General features: G+C 44.6%; 1 protein-coding gene across 15 annotated transcripts in view; it reads left to right on the forward strand.

Annotated features, from left to right (window-relative positions):
* The window catches only part of Myo1b (myosin Ib), a 161712-nt gene that overhangs the window by 36058 nt on the left and 107751 nt on the right, over positions 1 to 17903 (forward strand). For all 15 annotated transcript variants that reach the window (XR_015628381.1, XR_015628383.1, XR_015628382.1 and 12 more), the window contains 1 exon segment: positions 16613 to 16728. Coding sequence is in view for 12 of the 15 variants with exons in the window: in NM_001432365.1 (NP_001419294.1) it covers positions 16613 to 16728 (116 nt within the window). In the remaining 3 variants the exon portion in view is untranslated.

Consider the following 17903-nt stretch of genomic DNA (forward strand, 5'->3'; position numbering starts at 1 on the left):
TGGAACGGGCAGCATTTTTTTTTTTTTTTTATTGATGTGTGGAGGAACTAGAAATAAATAGATGGAGAGAGAGAGAGAGACCTAAAGGTGAGAACTAGCAAAGCTTTGACTTTTGTAGAACAAACTGAAATTCATATGAAAAATTATAAGCTTTATTATTATTTTTTTGGTCACATAAAGCTTTCTGTTCTATGTAGTCATCTCTTAGTCCCCTGGGACCTCTGTAATAAATAGTATCTTGTAGGTGACATGAGCTTATTTCTTGTAATCTAGAAAGCCCAGGAGGAAAGGACTAGCAGGTTCCAAGGAGAGGGCCTATCTCCTGGCTGATGGACGCAGATGCTGCTATGTCCTCGAAGGAGGAAAGGGGAAGGCCAGTAGGGCCCACAGCGCTAACCACATTCCTGTGGATTCAGCACAATGACCTGTTCACCTCCCAGAGGCTCCCCCTCCAAACCACAGAAGCACTTAAACCACAGCACTCAGGGCAGCTCAAGGGTAGCTCTCACTAAATTTCTTTTGTGAAATAAGTTGCCATCTGGAAGTTTCACAGGAAAGGGAGACTTGTGACTCCTGCTTTTAGGACATCTCTTTGACAACTGGATGCTAACCTGGGAATGGTAACAGTTCAGAGTGTCCTTGAGATGGTAATCTGATGGAAAGGGCATCGAATGCTACTGTGGAACAGGGGAATGGCCTTGTTTGGCTTGGCGTCACCTCCCCTCCTGGTGTAGCAGGATTGCCTTCAGGTGGGAAAGCCTGGCTGTTCTGCAGCTTTAATTGAAAGTATGGTCTGATATCAAATGAAAGATGGTCTGATATCAAATGAAACATGGTCTGATATCAAATGAGAGATGGCCTTTAAACATTGGTCTCTGAAACACGGACAGGAGGAATCAATTATATCCTAACTAATGGCGCTGATCATTTTTCTTTTTGGCTCTAAGCAGCACAATTCGCTTTTAGATGAATTGAAAATGGGAGTGGAGAGCATTCTGTGCATTTGAATACCTGACTTGTTGTCGCCACTAAAAGGAAAAGTCTCCCTCATAACAAAGTGGATCTAGCAGACAAAATGTCTGGGTTTCAGCTTGACATAATTTTATTTTCTAAACTATTTTTGGAATGCTCTTTCTGGCTATACGGCAGAAGTGGAAAATTGACTTTAGCTTGTAGATATTGACATCAGTTGTTTTCCATGATCCTTGGTGGCTACTCTTCAGTGAGCCGTGTGCTCTCCCTCCTGTGACTTTAAACATGCCATGTTGGATGACAGTGGAGTCTCTGTTTGCAGTGGTAAAAGGCAGGTTCTAGAGTAATTCGGATAGCGTGATTCTGCTCCCTAAGGTGGGCGTACATTTATGAGTGTGTCTGGCTGTGCTGCATTGATGCTTACATAGAGCAAGGCTTTGTAACTGAGTACAGCGTGGGGTACCATGGACACTGGAGAATTACTGTCCCATCTCTATTTTGTAAGTTAAGCATATACTGCTTTTGCAATAAAAGAAACGCAAGACCTGCATGGTAGATATGGTTATCATGGTTCCCAGCTTCAAACTCCATGCACCCTACCATAGGAAACCTATTTCTGGCTCTTATTTTGATAATATTCTTACTTTGCCTTTCTTCGTGGATTACTGTAAAATTGTTTGGCCTGGAACTTTGTTTTTTTTTTTAAAGGATTTATTTATTTCATGCATGTGAGCTGTCTTCAGACCCACCAGAAGTTGGATCCCACTACAGATGGTTGTGAGCCACCATGTGGTTGCTGGGAATTGAACTCAGGACCTCTGGAAGAGCAGTCAGTGCTCTTAACCGCTGAGCCACCTCTCCCCCCTTGGCCTGGAACTTTAACCTAAGTTAAAAATGTCCCAATAATCATCATCATCATACTAGTGTGTGTGTGTGTGCATGTGTGTGCGTGTGTATGCGTGTGTGCGTGTGTGTGTGTGTGTATGTGTGCACGTGTGTGCGTGTGTGTATGTGTGTGTGTGCGTGTGTGTGTGTTCTCTCTCAGAATAGAAGATGCTGTTGAAATTTGTTGTGTCCACATATAGCTTCACTCAGTTCCTCAGGCAGCCACCTGGGATGAGCCATCCTGCAAGCACGTTAACTTTGTGCTGACAATGCCGGCAGTGGCCAGAAAGTTGGCCTCGACTTGTAAGCTCTTGTGTGATCACAATGTGAGCAATTTCCTGTGTGATCCAGTCATAGGTTGGGAAACTCTGTTTTCCATCCTGCTCTCCATCTCCCTTTCAGCCCTCCCCCACCCAAAAAAAAAAGATATGGGGTAGTGTCTGTTCTGACAGAGCTGTCCTGAGAGGTACTTTGCTTTGGATGTGGTTTGCCCAGAATAGTCACAGACCCTCAGAGTCGGTGGGTCTCCAGCCAGCTGACTCCCGAGTATGAGAGGGATGGATACCCAGCAAGGGCAGCTCAGTGGCTAGGGAGAGTAAAAGACATATGGGTGCTGAGAAAGCGCTGACGTAAGGCTGGGGCCACGTTGATGTTGCTGCCACGTAGAAGAATGTGCTCCCACAGGAGGGTGTGTCACGAGCAGTAGGCTGCCTGTGCACCCAAAGGCATGCTTCCCAGACTGGTGCTGTGAACTTCTGATTTACCAGAAAAAGGGTAAATAGATTTTTTTCAGAGGATCTGGAGCAGAATTCAGTCTAGTGATACAGAGAGGTTTCACCAGCACCTTGCATCCAAAATAGTGTGTAGCTGTATTTATTGTTCCGGAACAAGTGGGTTATTTTGATGTAACTCCTCCCAACCTTCAGAGTAAAACGCAACCCCAGGAATATCTTCTGAAAGGGGTTGACACATTGATCAGATAGTAACGTGCTGGTTCGTGTCTGTGGCCCCAGTCAGTGTTTGCAACTGGCTCAGCTGCCATTCCAAGCCAGGGCTTTGGGTTTGTTTGGTGGGAGATAGGGGAAGATGAAGCGATGGGAGATAGGGGAACAATTGGACTGGCCGGTTAGAAGCAGGCCGGGTCAGAGGCTGTTTGCTGTCATTCCTCACTCTTGGCAGAGTGCAGTGCAAGCTGGGACCAGCTGCCGGCCCTGCCTCTTAGTCTCAGAGGCTCAGTGTGGGGTCAGTGGCTGGGAAATACTAGTTGTGACATTCCCAAGCTCTGCTGTTCTAAGTTCTTTCTGCCCTTTGTCAGCCCTTCCGGCCTCTCCACCCCCACCCTCAGGCGAGCTTGCAGCCAGGGCAGGTCTCATGGGGGCTTTGCTGGGATGGAGGAAGAGGCAGACCTGAGGTTGGATGTTCTGTTTTTAGGGTGACTGGTCAGGACTGCGGTTCTGTCCGGGAACAGGAGAGCTGCAATTTAGGTAAGGACAGGGAGGACAGATATGGAAAGTAAAGAGGCAAGGTGTCTGTCTGCTGGCAGAAGTATTTGTGGTGCCCAGCGGTAAATTTAGTTTGTTTTCTGACTGAATTGTCAGGTTGGGGATCATCTACATATAGCGGTCTGAATTAGCCCAGTTTCAAGAGCTTATGTTAAACTAATTGCACTTGTAAAAGTGACAGCTTGGAAAATCTAGTACAAATTGCCTTAATTTTTAAAAATTCTGGAGGCAGGGATAGAATGGGACCAGACACCTCTGTAACACTCGGTTGTAAAGTACTGGATGTTTGGTTAGTTTTGAACATTGTAACAATTACATGGGTTCATATTTGTACACTTCTCATTTATACACAGTATATATATATACACATATATACGTATATACATTTATTCATGCCATGTGGATCTAACCTATGTTTCTAGAGATACTGTTTACCATAAATGACGTGTCTCTTTCGTTATAAAACAACTTGAGTTTCTCATCTTCTTATTGTTTGTGAACGTGAGGAGTGCTCACTGTGTGAGTGACGTAGCTCAGGGAATTTCCATCCTGTACTGAATGAGAATTTGGACCTTTCGTTTGTTAGCAGAACTCAGAGTTGACATTCAAAGTCAGCTTCATGTTAATTCCTACCTAACTGTCCTCCTGGTTTTTATAATTTCACAATTTCTTCTTAAAAGTCTTTACATTTTTTTTCTTATACAAAAGCCATAAACTTTTGAAAACCATCCAGGCTGCTTAGGCACATGTAACATGGAAACGTGGTTTTCTAGTATCAGATTTCCAGAAGTAATACTGATTACTGCACTGTTTCCGAGTCTTCCAGACTGCTCATTCAAGGAAGGATGCTCTTTTGGTTCTAGAGTTGGAAATAAGAGGTTCTCTTTCCTTAGACACCCTAGACCCATCGAGGTTTGAGTGGGACAAAGTTAATCTTCAATGCCATTTCTACTTCTGCCTAAACTAGGTTGGGAAGGGAGGGAGAGAGCCCACCCAGACCTGTTCTAGTGAAATGCCTAGACTGCAGTGTGTGTGTGTCGCTCTCCTGAGAAAGGTGGAGAGCAAATTGTGTGTTCAGTTGGGAGTTTGGAATGCCAACATGACCTGGAAGCCTGGATAGAGCCAGGAACTTCAATCGTGAGGTGTAGAGAAATGTCGTGCCTGGTTCTAAGGACAGCCTGTCTCTTGCATGCTTTAGGAGGGCAGTCAATGTTGATAACAATGTGTCAGTTTTTAATCTGTCCAGACTTTCGTAAAACCCATGGTAACTGGAAAATCTTTAACTGTGCCTGCCAATGCACAGTTGCCTCTTAACTGCTAGTCTTAGAGTTACTTCAGGTTGAGGTTCTATATTGTTCTTGCAATATTTGTATAATATTATAAATATTTATAATCGTTTAACTCAAGTATTCTGGTTGAAGCTACACCTGTAGTTGGATTTGGAGGACATGAAGACCTCAGAAAAGACCTCTGTTGGAAGCAGTTTGATGGGCACCCTGGAACAGAGGCCTGACCTGAGGTCTGGCCCTGCCACTTTTGTGTATGAGATCTGGGAAAAGTCCATAAATGCTATGAATACTTTAGATCCTATATGTTTTAGTTAATTTAGTTCTTAGAGAGTCTTTCGTGCTGTAACATTTTTATTTTACATATGCCAAAACATTCTTAGGCAGGCTCAGTGTCTGTTCCATGCTCGCTGTGGATATAGAATGGACCTGGGATTTATATCCAGGAAATGCAGTGCTGGAGGTCATGTGCGAATGATAGTTCTGTTGACCTTACATGAATATCAAATGGCTCACTAACATGGAAGCCTGTTTACTTTCCTAAGTAGTTGTATATAAAATAGAAATTTGCATAGGCTTTGAAATAAGTCTGTTTCTAAGTGACTTAGCTGAATAGTGGGTTTGATAATTAGTATTCTTGCCATGTATTGACAGAGAACTCAGTGGTACAGTTGAATGAACTTATCAGACATGGATAAGAACGTCGGGTTCTCAAGTCACATGTTATCATGCCATAAGTCAAAGCAGAAAGACATCAACCAAGAAGATTATCACATTACCCCTCTCCCCCAAACAAAACAAAATAAACCAAGCAGAGAACAGCTCGAGGAAAGAATGTTGTTCGTCATATTACGTGAAGTACAAGTGATTGGTGGGTCCTCATGGTCCTTCTTCTTTATGAACACAAGGTAGAAGAAGAAGGCATTTGGCTCAGCGCAAATGGGCCAGTTCAGTTACACACGAATCTCCTTCATCTACAGAGCACGTGAATTTAATGAATTTTAGTGTTGATTTTAATTCTTAGTCACTCACAACCGTCAGTACCATTGTCTGAGACTGAGTTCTTTCAACTGTGAAATAGGCATTTTGATGATTCTCTTACTGAGCTCTTGCACGGATGACTGGCACATGGTAGGAGTGGGATATATTGTAGGTGGTGTGACTGGAAGGCAAGAATGACTTTTCCTTAATGATTTAGAATTTGTTATTTTTTAAACTTAGATTTCCACTTTCCTCTGCTGTAACTGAATACTGTATTGTTTTTATTTGTTGTTTTGTTTTAGTTTTTTTTTTTGACTAAGATGCATTTGACTAATAGTTCTCATGGCTGGTGGTTCAGATAGCACGGGCATTATTTTCCCGGTGAGGGTTTCTGATTGTCACAGCTTGGTGGAGAAACAGAAAAGGAAAGTTCTGTATGCAAATGCAGTGACCACTTGGTGAGACAGAGGTGCAGGGACCCTGGGGATAGGTTACACTCTTTATAACCCTCTCCAGGAAGTTGCATCCTGTGAGAACTATCTCTTCTGAGGCCAGTGTCCCAGCCTTAAAAGCTACCCCAACCTGACCACATTTGAGTTTGTTTCTAGCATGCAGATTTGGGGGCGGGGGATGACACACACCCCAGCCAAGTAAGCCTCTTTCCAGCTTGTCTTCCCTACTCTTGCTTTTGTCTTCATTGTGCAGATTTATTTTGACTGTATTCCTGTTTCCAGTTAGCCACATAATCTGTTTTCAGGATTCGTGGCAAGAAGCAAACCTAACCAGTCAGGGCCACATGAACCCTAGCAACAGGCTTTATTGGATCTGGAGAGCAGTATATATTTGGAAGATCCCGCCTCCTTTCCGAATCTGTCTCGGCGATGATATGGCAGTGGGGTGTTGTCCTGCTCTAAATTAAAGGCAGCCCAAGCTGATATTTTTAGCTGGTATTTAAGTGTGGCATGGGACTCATATATAGTTCTTTAATTTATAGTCTGAAATGACTGACAGCCCAGGAATGAAAGATTATGATGCGATGGTAGGCTAAGACCAGCAGGCCTGGATGTCATCTGCAGTCACAGTCTGCCGGCCTCTTAGTTTATTTGTGGACATCTCAACTGAGACCGGTGACTTACGTACGGCACTAGATAAAAGAGTGAACTGAGAGACGCTGGGAAAATAAAAACACCAAGCAGGATGGGGGTGTGTGCCGTTCTGAGGGACCATGAGGGTGGTGAGGCAGCAGGCTTTGAGGAGCCTTTGAAGCCGTGTGAGTGGAAAGGAAGGGCAGTTTAGCAGAAGCAAGTATGGGCGGCGAAGGCACGAAACCAGTCTCCCTCGTCCTGGTTTTCCTGTAGCATCGTGATAGGAGCAGATGGGGCTATGTGTGCACCAGGTGTGCGCACCGGTTCACAGATGTATTAGCATGAAGTCAGTGTGAGGCTGAGGCTACCGCTGCTGTGAGACCTTGGGTGCAGGTTTTCATCCTGTGCCTCCAGTTAATTCATCTGTAAAAAGAGGGCATTATTAGTGATGTGGGGTGTGTGTGTGTGTGTGTGTGTGTGTGTGTGTGTACTACCTCATGAAAATAAACACATGTAGTGCATTATATATGTCATATACATACATATATATACACATATATATCATAAATATGTTTCTGAGATCAGAGCTGTTAGATGCATACATTGGATCGCATTTTTATTGTACCAGAAAGGTACTGAAATCTGTTCTTGACCTCACATTTATAATTTTGACTTACATCATTTTGCACGGTTTTGAATGGTTTAAAACACAATAAAGCATTTGGTAGACTACACTGTCTCCTAATAAAACCCCAAAGACAAAATATCTCTTCAAGAGAATTGGGGAAGTCTCACAGATGTCCATTTCATAGCACTGTGGTGCATAATAGTTTGTGTCCTGTGATCTAATTCCCACGGAGAAGGGGCTCCTCTTGATGAAGTGAATGCTTTGTGTTTCTGAGGATTCTAATGACGTGTGTGGTGTGGTGTGGTGTGTGTGTGTGTGTGTGTGTGTGTGTGTGTGTGTGTGTGGTGTGTGTGTGTGTGTGGTGTGTGTGTGTGGTGTGTGTGTGTGGTGTGTGTGTGTGTGTGTGTGTGTGTGTGTGTGTGTGTGATCTTAATATTAGCTTCACTAGACTTACCCCACATGCTCTCCTGGAAACTCAGCCATTTCCTGTATACAAAGACAGTTTTGAAAAATTCTTCATGACTTTGGCCTTCTAGGACTACTGGGTGAATTTTGCTGAGGCTTAGGGCTTGGCATCCTGACTTGGCTTCTCCACAGTGGTCAGTAGATTCCACTGGAGCCATTCGGAGTTTATACCACCATAATAGGTACTGAATACTTGCTCTGGGCTGGGTGCTTTGATATGAAATCTCATTTAATCCTCAGATCTTCAGGGGGAAATCAGTAGTAGTCCCTCTGTGTACAGGAGGAGACTGAGGAAACCGTATACAGGGAGAAGCTAAAAATGTGCCTCGCTTGACACAGAACTCAAGATTTACAGGAAAATGTGGAGTCAGCTTTAAACAACACAACAGATGGATTAAAGCATAACCCACGGGGTAGGATGTGGAGCCTTGAGTTCAGAGCCCAGTGCGGATGGTGTGGGCTCACATTTAAGCATGTCCACCTGACCCTTCGCCACTCAGTGACTTGTGACTTTACTTATTTAGTTTTTTTTTTTTTTTTTCCGGAGCTGGGGATCAAACCCAGGGCCTTGCGCCTGCTAGGCAAGCGCTCTACCGCTGAGCTAAATCCCCAACCGACTTGTGACTTCACAACTGCTCTTGCACTGCCTGCCCAGAAGCTCTAGGCTCCTCCTCTCCCCTCCCCTGTTCTTCCCTGGTCTCTTCAAACTCCTCCTCCTTCCTCCCTTCTTCTCTTTCCCTGCCCTCTCCTGGGAAGGATGTGAGCCTAGGCTTAATTACTGGTTGGGTAACTTGTCTGCAGGGAAGCCACACAATTTCCCGTCTTCCAAAGGCGCTGCGATCTGAATAGTGTTTCCTTGCATGGCTGTGCTACAGTTCAGTTACCTGTTTCCTGTCCGTGCCCCTTGGGTTACTTCCCTGTCTAGGCTAAAGACAGCAAGTCTGCTGTGAACACGGATATACAGATGTGTTTTAATTCCTCGTAGTGCATGCTTTACAAGTAAGTTAGGAGGCAACTAACTGGGTAACTACCCCCTAAAACCAACCTCTCCAATGTCATTCCTTGCTCTTGATTTTCCGAAGTCAACTTTTTCTCCTGTAGACCTGTTAGGATTTCTGCCTTTCCTGGACATTCCTGGACCCCGTACAGGTCACGGGGACCTTTCTCCATCCAGACCTCAGACCACGAGTGCTCATTTAGACAGTTATGTAACGTCCTTTCATCTACTTCAGTGCCTAGAGTATGAGCTTTGCTCCCCCACCCCCGACCATCTTTTGTTTGTCTGTTTCTTTGTTTGCTGGGTAGCCCAGGCTAGTCTTGAACTCCCGTTCTGTAGATAGTCCAGGCTTGCCTTAAGTTCATACTTGTCTCTCTGCCTTAGCCACGTTAAGGCTGGAATTTAGACTTGTACTGTCAGAGTCGTTAGCTCTGGAACTCTGCTTTTCTGTGTAGAAAAATCATCTCAGCAGTATTATGAAAGCCTCTGATGTATAGACTGTTGGGGAATTTTTTTTTTTTTTTTTTTGGTTCTTTTTTTCAGAGCTGGGGACCGAACCCAGGGCCTTGCGCTTCCTAGGTAAGCGCTCTACCACTGAGCTAAATCCCCAGCCCCGACTGTTGGGGAATTTTATAATTTATAATTTAAAAAAAAAACTGACCTTTAGTAAATGTGTTGCTTGTTTATTTGGCACTCAGTTAAGTCACCTTGGTTATGTAGTTCTGTGATGGGCCACTCTTAACGGAGTCCTGGCCACCCTGGCTTTGAACCATGCCTGCTTCCCATTTAAAGTCACATTCGTGGAGACTTGAACTCAGAGGGTTCCAACATCTTCTCTAATGGGTTTTGAAGCCACTTTAGACTAAATAGCACTTCAGCTACGCAACTGTTTTGTCTGTTAACTGATACCTTCCTGATTTATTTTTCTGATGTTGAAATGATTATTATGATTAAGTGTTTTTCTGTTAAGATCAAAATGTTTTTCTTGTAACCTGAAGATTCCTTTTCTTTCTTCCTTTTGTTTCTTTCTGGTGCAAAAAGACTTCAGCATCCATAATCTCGATGGTCCAGGGGGAGGCTTCTGCCCACAAGAGGAGTACTTCTGTGTACAAAGGTTGAAGATATAATCTGGATCTCCTGGGCTTAGAGTTGACTTACCCTCAAGGGAGACAGCTGACGCCTGACTCCTCAACTGAATGCATTTCTATTGACTAATGTGACCATTTGTTACTGTACTCCTTTCTTGGCTCTTGTGACAATTAAGATAAGAATTTGTGACCAGGTCATGTGGGTTTACTGATAGCTAAGTAGAAAGTCACTGAAGTGCATATTGTTTGCCAGCACTCTAAAGAACCTGGGTTGCATTTTTTCAGGATCTTCACAGACGTGCCAGTGAAGTGACAGTTAGTGGTGATAGGGATAGGGGCACAGCTCCATGCTGCTGCTTATAGCTGCCTAAGGGATTCATTTCCGAGAATCCCACTTACACAAACCCAGGATGCTTGGCTTCATCCCAGATGAGATGTTCAGGATAAGCTAGTATGGGTAGTGTTATGTTTTATACCAATTGTGGCAGGAGGGAGTACCTTGGGGGGGGGTCCATGCTGAGATGCCCCCCCCCGCCCCCCAAAGGAATCTTGTCATGCAAAGAGGCCTTGTATGTGTGTGGAAAGGGAGAACAGGGACCAGGAAGGCTGGGAACAGAGCCGTGAAGGCAGAGAAAGGGACAGAAAGAATGAAAGAGAGGAAGGGACGAGAAAAGAAGAGGCTGGCTAGGAACAGGTTGGAACAAAGAGAGAGAGAAAGAAGATGGAGAGAGAGAGAGAGAGAGAGAGAGAGAGAGAGAGAGAGAGAGAGAGAGAGAGAGAGACTGGTGGCCTGCAAAGAAAGCTGTTGTTAGGTAGCTGTTGGGCAGAGCCTAGCAGAATTGTCTGTAACCCAACATGTAGACTTAGAATTTACTGAAAAACAGATTTTAAGCAGGAGAATTAAGAGAAAGAGAGGTTCTCAACTATAAAGTAGGACATCTGGGAGCATGGACATGTGCTTTCCAGCTTCGCTGCTTTTCGGCAGTCAGATAAACACAGTCCAGTGGGTTTCGAAGGTCTTTAAAAGGGTGCAGGGGGAGCCGAGCGAGAGTAGAGAGGCACCTACTGGGGTTCAGTTGTGGCTGAAAGTCTAGATGGTGGGGGGATGCAGGACTGTAGGCTATCCTCACTGTAGACAAGTATTTTTGTTTGGGAGATTCCCAGACAATATCTGGAGAGCAGTGACACTCTACCCAAAGCCATATTGTGTTCAGGTCTTAAAACCCGGTATGTTTACATTTTAGCACAAAATATCTCTATAAAAGAGGAAATACATGGGGCGGGAGAGAAGGCTTAGTGGTTAAGAGTACTTGCTGCTCTTGCAGAGGACCTGGCATAATCTTCTGGCCTCTAGGGCACCATGTTGTGCACATACATACACAGAGGCACATTCACCGTATACATAAAAAAATTAAAAATATAAAGAAAAATCTTTATCTTGGCAACTTTCTCAACAATGATGGTTATTGTGTTAGTATTTTTACTTTTCCACGGGCAGGAGGAAGCTTCAACCAGAGTGTTGCTCTACAACAAAGCTACCCTACCAGTAACTAAGACCTGAGTTCTTAGCAGGGGTGGGGTGGATGGAGAGGGACAAAGAAGAGAGGAAAGGGAGGGGTGGGAGGGGGAGGAATCAGACTCCAGAGTTTCCAGGCAGGCAGTGCAAGAGCAGTTGTGAAGTCACAAGTCACTGAGTGGCGAAGGGTCAGGTGGACATGCTTAAATGTGAACCCACACCATCGGCGCTGGGCTCTGAACTCAAGGCTCCCCATCCTACCCCGTGGGTTATGCTTTAATCCATCTGTTGTGTTGTTTAAAGCTGACTCCACGTTTTCCTGTAAATCTTGAGTTCTGTGTCAAGCGAGGCACATTTTTAGCTTTTCCCTGTACTACTGCTGATTTCTTCTTGAAGATCTGAGGATTAAATGAGATTACATATCAAAGCACCAAGTCCACAGCAAGTGCATAAGCATTCTGTAAACGACATTTGTTACAGTGATGTAAACGCTATGTAGTTATCTACTGACCACTGTGTAACAGTAGTTAGAACTCCAATCCCTATACCTCAGGTAAATTTATCTAAGCCTAAAATGCCAGAGTTCACCTGGGATCTCTTTAAAAGCTGTGGCCGACTGGGCCTCCCCAGGTCACCGAGATGGTCTCTGAGGAGTGAGCTTTGCGAGGACTCCTGGTGGAACAGGAATAGCCTTTGGGACCTAAGGTCTGATTACAGGGAGTCTTCCAGGTCTGAACTGGAATCTAAGAGGAAAGGCTGCTAGACCAAGTGTCCCAAGGAGAGGTCAGCTTCCTGCAGTCACAAGAGGCCCCCTCAGGTTGTGTGTGCTGTTTGCAAGGCATCTGTTTGGAGGGCTTGAAGTTAAGACATGCAGCTGGAGATGGTTGGGACTCAGGAATGTTTGCACATTCTTGATTTAATGTCTGCCGCAGAGAAGTGAAAGGGGAAGCTGGTAGTTGAGAGAGCCTTTTTTCCGAAGGTCCAGCCTGTTCTTCTCTCTCTTTACTTTTTCTGTCTTATTCCCTTTTCATTCTTCTCCTCTTTTCCTACACATATCCTACAGGTTGGCAGTTCATTCAGGCACTGACAGACATGGGAGGAGCTGTCTCCTGGATGGAATGTTGACACCACTGACAACTGTGCCGAGGTTGGGAGGATAGGGTGAGGAGCATGGAAATGGATCCTTGGCAGTGAACTTTCTATCTTTTGAGGGTCTGATGCAGTAGCAAAATGCCAGTGAGAATGAGTCCAAGTGTTTGTTGATGTAGAAATGAACTGCATTTCCTGCGCATCTGATGGGCAGCCTAAAACCAGAGTTGACTCTCAGTCCCACCCAGCCAGTCAGCTGCTTCCAGGGCTGTCTTGTGTGTCTCCAAGGTGGAAGGATTGTGCCTGAGGATTTCATTTTTCCTACTGCTACCATGGGGGTTTTTAAAGTCTTTGCCTATAGAACCTTCAAGGAAGAGACCCATCAACCGCAATGTCAGCAACCCTGGCGGACAGCAAACCTGTTCAAGGCTGGAGGAGGCAGATATGAATTGCAATGAAAGTCACCAGTCTGGCAGTTACTCTAGTGACACGTGTGAGCTTCCCTTTGACTATTAAAAACAATTGTCCCCAAGAAATCGAAATTTCTCTAGGAATCTCATGCTGGGAGGAATCTCTAGGCGGCAGCTTGATTTTAAAAGGAGAAACTTGTTTGGGGATGGTTGGAGGGGTGGGGATTTCACACTGCCCTAAGAACTTGTCTGGCAACTCTGCAGGAGAGATTGAAGCCCAAACACTGGTGTGGGCTGGGCTGCTCTCTGACTGGGACTATCTTCTATTTAAATGATACTCTCCTAATTAAAGACCCTAAAGAGGGACACTGTGTGTGTGTGTGTGTGTGTGTGTGTGTGTGTGTGTGTGTGTGTGTGTGTGTGTCTGAGAGACAGTGGAAGGGGGGGAGACAGACAGACAGGGGAGGGGAGAGCAAGCAGGCACTTACGTGCATTTGCAAGCTTGCCTTCATCTCTGGACTTTTGTTCTTCCCATAAGTCTCCTTTTTGTGCTTTTCACTCTTGCTTGTTTAATTGGTTTGTTGGGGACACAGGCTAGGATCCTGCTCAGTGGTAACATGGGGAATATGGCTGCTTTAATGTCTGCTTAGATGACTGTGTCTTGTCCTACTTGGCCCCTTCTCTGGAGATGCTGTTGAATCAGTTGTTGAAGTGATGCAGCAAGTCGTTTTCAGAAATTAATGGCTGATGACAATCTTCTGGCTTACAGCTCTCTGGAATAGCAATTCGGGCTGACTTAAGCTTTGTGTATGGTAGTATTCCTATGGTTGAAGTATCTGGTGCCGTCTGTGGGGGTAATGGGATGGGACGGCTCATTCATAACACCTATAGCGCAGGCAGGAGGGCAGGATGCGTTGCTTCCCCACATGACTTCTCCATTGGTAGCTCAAGCTCTTTCCCATCTAGAGCACAGGATAGTTGTACAGACGTGGGCCCATCCCAGTCCACACATAGTTTTCAGATCTCTCCCTGAGTTACATTTGCTAATGTCCTTTTGATCAAACAGTGCCTAGATTCACAGGCAGGGAAAATAAGCACTTCCCTTGGAAACACTCCCCTTGTTTCGGAGTGGTTATTGATCGAACTACTAACCACAAAATACATTGTGCAACAGGTCTCACCTGGGAGGTTTATTAAAGGGAGGGGATAAAGGGGCTGCCTCTGGTTGGAGGAAGGGAAGAAAGGAAGAGGGGCGTGAAATTATCAGGGCCATGGTGCCTGTGCAGGAGGACTTACAAGGAGACAATGGGAATGTGTGGTGGCCCTCTGGGAAGCTTGTGATGACTGGCTTGTTGTCCTTGAGTCCCTTGGGGCTTACCATGAAGGTGCCTAATGGTCCTATTGTCGATAGGTCCCTTGGGGCTGGCTGTGGAGTTGCCTGATCACTAACAGATACTTAGACAGGTGGAAGACATTTTTCTGGCTATTATTTGTAAGCACCCCTTGCAGTAGGGCAGGAAGCTAGAGAGAAGGACATTGCTTAAGGCTCTGTTCACTGGCAACACATGGACTACAGGCTTAATTAAGTAGTGGCTACTGGATATAGTGAATTTGGCATTGCATATCAACACAAGAATAATGGACTGTATCACCCACCGTCCTAGTGATGACGGGACCCCGTGTGAGCCAGTCATTCAGTTAAACATACTTACTGAGCAACCTCGGTGAGTCCTGTTCTGCATGGCAGGGACGCAGCTGGGGAGAAGCACAGCTAACTCAGAATGCTCGAAAAAGAAATTCTCTTTGTCATTAGCGAGGGTTTTGATGTTGAAACCGAGGCAGCAGTTTGTTCTCCGTGAGGAATGCCACAGTGGCAGATTTTTATCACAGCTCAGCATTGTAAAGTTTGGTTTGAAAGAGCCAATTCAGTTGAGAGCAGGTTTCTCTGCTGGCCACAAATCCGTATACTTATTTTTATTTCACAAAAGGAGAAAGATTCAAGTACTTTCCCCACAAAGAAGGCTCACCATCTATTCAATAAACATTAAAGTTGTAACCAGTGGCCACATTTTCATTTCTGGTGTAACTATCATGTGTTAGAAGCTTTTCAGTTTCCCATTTTGAACATCTCCATCTGGAGAGTTCTGGGGAATTCTGATGTGAGGAACACGAAAGCTTTGAGAAAGTCTTGTCTGATTGGGACTAGGGAACCTGTAGTCATTCTTTCAGACCAGGCTAGTTGGGTCCTGATGACAGAATTTAGGAACGTACACTGTGTGGAGGTGCAGTTTTTAGTGGTAATGTTTTCTGCCTTTGGTTAGATTCTGCTCGTATTGGTGGAACATACAAAACGATTTGTTTTGTTTCCCCTGGTGGGAGAGGTCTTTTAAATTAAACTAATTGTGGCTCATATAAAGGCATCACAAAAACTTTCCTCCTGTTTCTTTGCCTTTTATGTTGTTTAATTGTCATCCCCATGGGTCTCAGTGGTGCCAGTGCTGGTGAAGTTGTCTTAGAAATGTTAACTGTTGATGGGCAACGTGGGAAAAGTGAGGGTGCTGGGCCAGCCACACCCCCACTCTCATCTTCAGCAATGTTTTTCCTTTTTAAAATTTTTTTTGTAAAGTTACATTTTATTTGTGTGTGTGTGTGTGTGTGCGTGTGTTTGTGTATGCAGAGGCATGTGGGGCACATGTGGAGGACAGAGGACAACTTGTACTCTGTTTTCTTCTTACACGATGTATGTGGGTCCCAAGAATAGAATTCAAGTCTCAATGGCAAACACCTTTACTGGCTGGACTATCTCACTAGACCCATTTTCAAAATTCCTATCATGTAAATAGTTAGCGTTTTTTTCTTCTTTCTGTTTTTGTGATGTTGAAACTAAGGAAAACCAAAGCTCCTAAGAGGAGTTCATCAAGTAGCTATTGCCTGTGGTATTGTGGCATTGTACAAAATGAGCTAACCCAGTCTTGCTGGAGATGCCAGCGAGGAAAGGTTGACGGGTCAAGGAAGAGAGTTCTAGTTTGCAGCTGCGAAAACACAGCATTGATTCCTCCGGAAGTACATTTAAGTTTAGCACTAAATGTAAATTCAGCATTACACGTATGTTCCATCAGAAAGTGCATGTAAATTCTACCACCAAAGTGTATTAGATATGGTATGGAATTCTGATGCTTGTTTATTTCCAAGGGCTGCATATCTAATGATGAACTGCATGTGGTCTGTTCTGCCAGTAGACCACATGCTGTAGAGGGGCAGTGCTGAAGCCCTTCCCCTAGGTATGGGCGTGTCCGGGGTAGTTGGGTTGCTGGCGGAGGTAGAATGCTAAGAGTGGAGGCATCAGTAAGTAAGCCTTTCCTCGGAAAGGGTGGCTTCTGCTTCCAATTGCCAGCACTCACGAGGTTTTGGCAAGTATGGTGTGACTTTGGTGAGCTCCTGTCCAGATTCATAAAGTTAGGTCAAGATTTATCTTTAGATTTATTTTCAATCTACAAATGTGTGCTTTTCCTTTGTGAGAGGAGTGAACATGCACTGTTGGCCACCTGGGTTCAGAGAGGCAGAGTGTCCTTAAATGTTACGACTGTGGTGGGGCACATGTGTTGGCTTCGCCGGGATGGAACCACATCACACTGAACTTAGAGATGTCCAATGCAGCCCATGTAGTTGTTAGCATATTATTTATTTCTCTTTTTCTGTTTTTTACAGACATACATCGGGAGTGTGGTTATATCTGTTAACCCCTACCGGTCCTTGCCCATTTATTCACCAGAGAAAGTGGAAGATTACAGAAATAGAAACTTCTATGAACTGAGCCCTCACATGTAAGTACAGCTTGCAAACTCTTACCTTTCGCTCCCGTGCGTGATTGACAGATGTGTGCAGCTGCCTCCTCAAATCACAGGGAAATGTTTTCTTTTCTTTGTCGTCTTCCGGTTTTTAGATCACAGAAAAGAGTGAAGAAGTTAATAGTTGTTGCTGAAAAAGCCAAGGCAAATACTGGTGTAAAGTATTTCTGCTGCAGAGTCTGTGCGAGCAGCAGCCGCTGATGGGTTTGTGTATGAAACAGGAGTGCACATTGTTTAGGAGAGTCTGGCAGCCGGGTGGCGGCGGCACTCAGGAGGCAGAGGCAGGGCAAGACCCACCAGCCTGGTCTACAAAGCAAGTTCTAGGACACCCAGAGCCACACAGAGAAACCCTGTCACCAAAAACCAAACCAAACCAAACCAAACCAAACCAAACCAAACCAAACCAAACCAACCAACCAAACAAACAAACAAACAAACAAACAAACAAGAGCAACAAAAACCCCAAAGTCCAGCTAACGTTTTCATTGTCTTTTTGGGCCAAGAAAGATCTCAAGTATTGAGTTATACTAGTGTTTGTCTCCTGTTTTCTAGTCTGCGTGACTAAAGTAACCTTAGGTTTCCTTAATGTTTGATGGATCAGTACAGATTTGGATTACTAGATTTTTAATCACCCTTATAAAGAGGTCTGAAAAAGAAAAAAGAAAGAAAAAAGAGAGGAAGAAAGAAATGTTCACTTATATTCAAAAGGAATCTATTCATGCTTTACGTTCTCGTGTCTACTGGTGAGTTAAAGGAAAGAGAAAGATCCTGTTTGGGCCAAGTGGTGTAATGAGCTGAGAGCCTCGAGCAGAGACATTTCCTGCCCCCTCCTCCATGGGTATGTGAATTCCTCTGCAATTCTTACTGTTTCCAGTTGCATTAAGTAACTCGCAGTGATTTGCAAAGGGGTGATTTGTTATATGTGATAGAATGCTTGTACGTGATAAAATGTCCCGTGTAGATTTAAGATATCCAGGAGCTATTGCTGGATGCCGGCCCAGGACTGTTGCATTTAAAGGTGTCTTGGCTCAAAAGTGTCAAGGGCTCGGCAAGGCTGTGCTCTGATTGCTGCAATTATTACTGTTAGCTTCTACCAAAACACCTTCACCCTCCCGTCAAAAACGTATGCTTTGTTGAAAACAACCCCAGCT

Source organism: Rattus norvegicus, chromosome 9, assembly GCF_021556685.1.
Source record: "Rattus norvegicus strain SHRSP/BbbUtx chromosome 9, alternate assembly SHRSP_T2T, whole genome shotgun sequence".
Taxonomy (NCBI): Eukaryota; Metazoa; Chordata; class Mammalia; order Rodentia; family Muridae; genus Rattus; species Rattus norvegicus.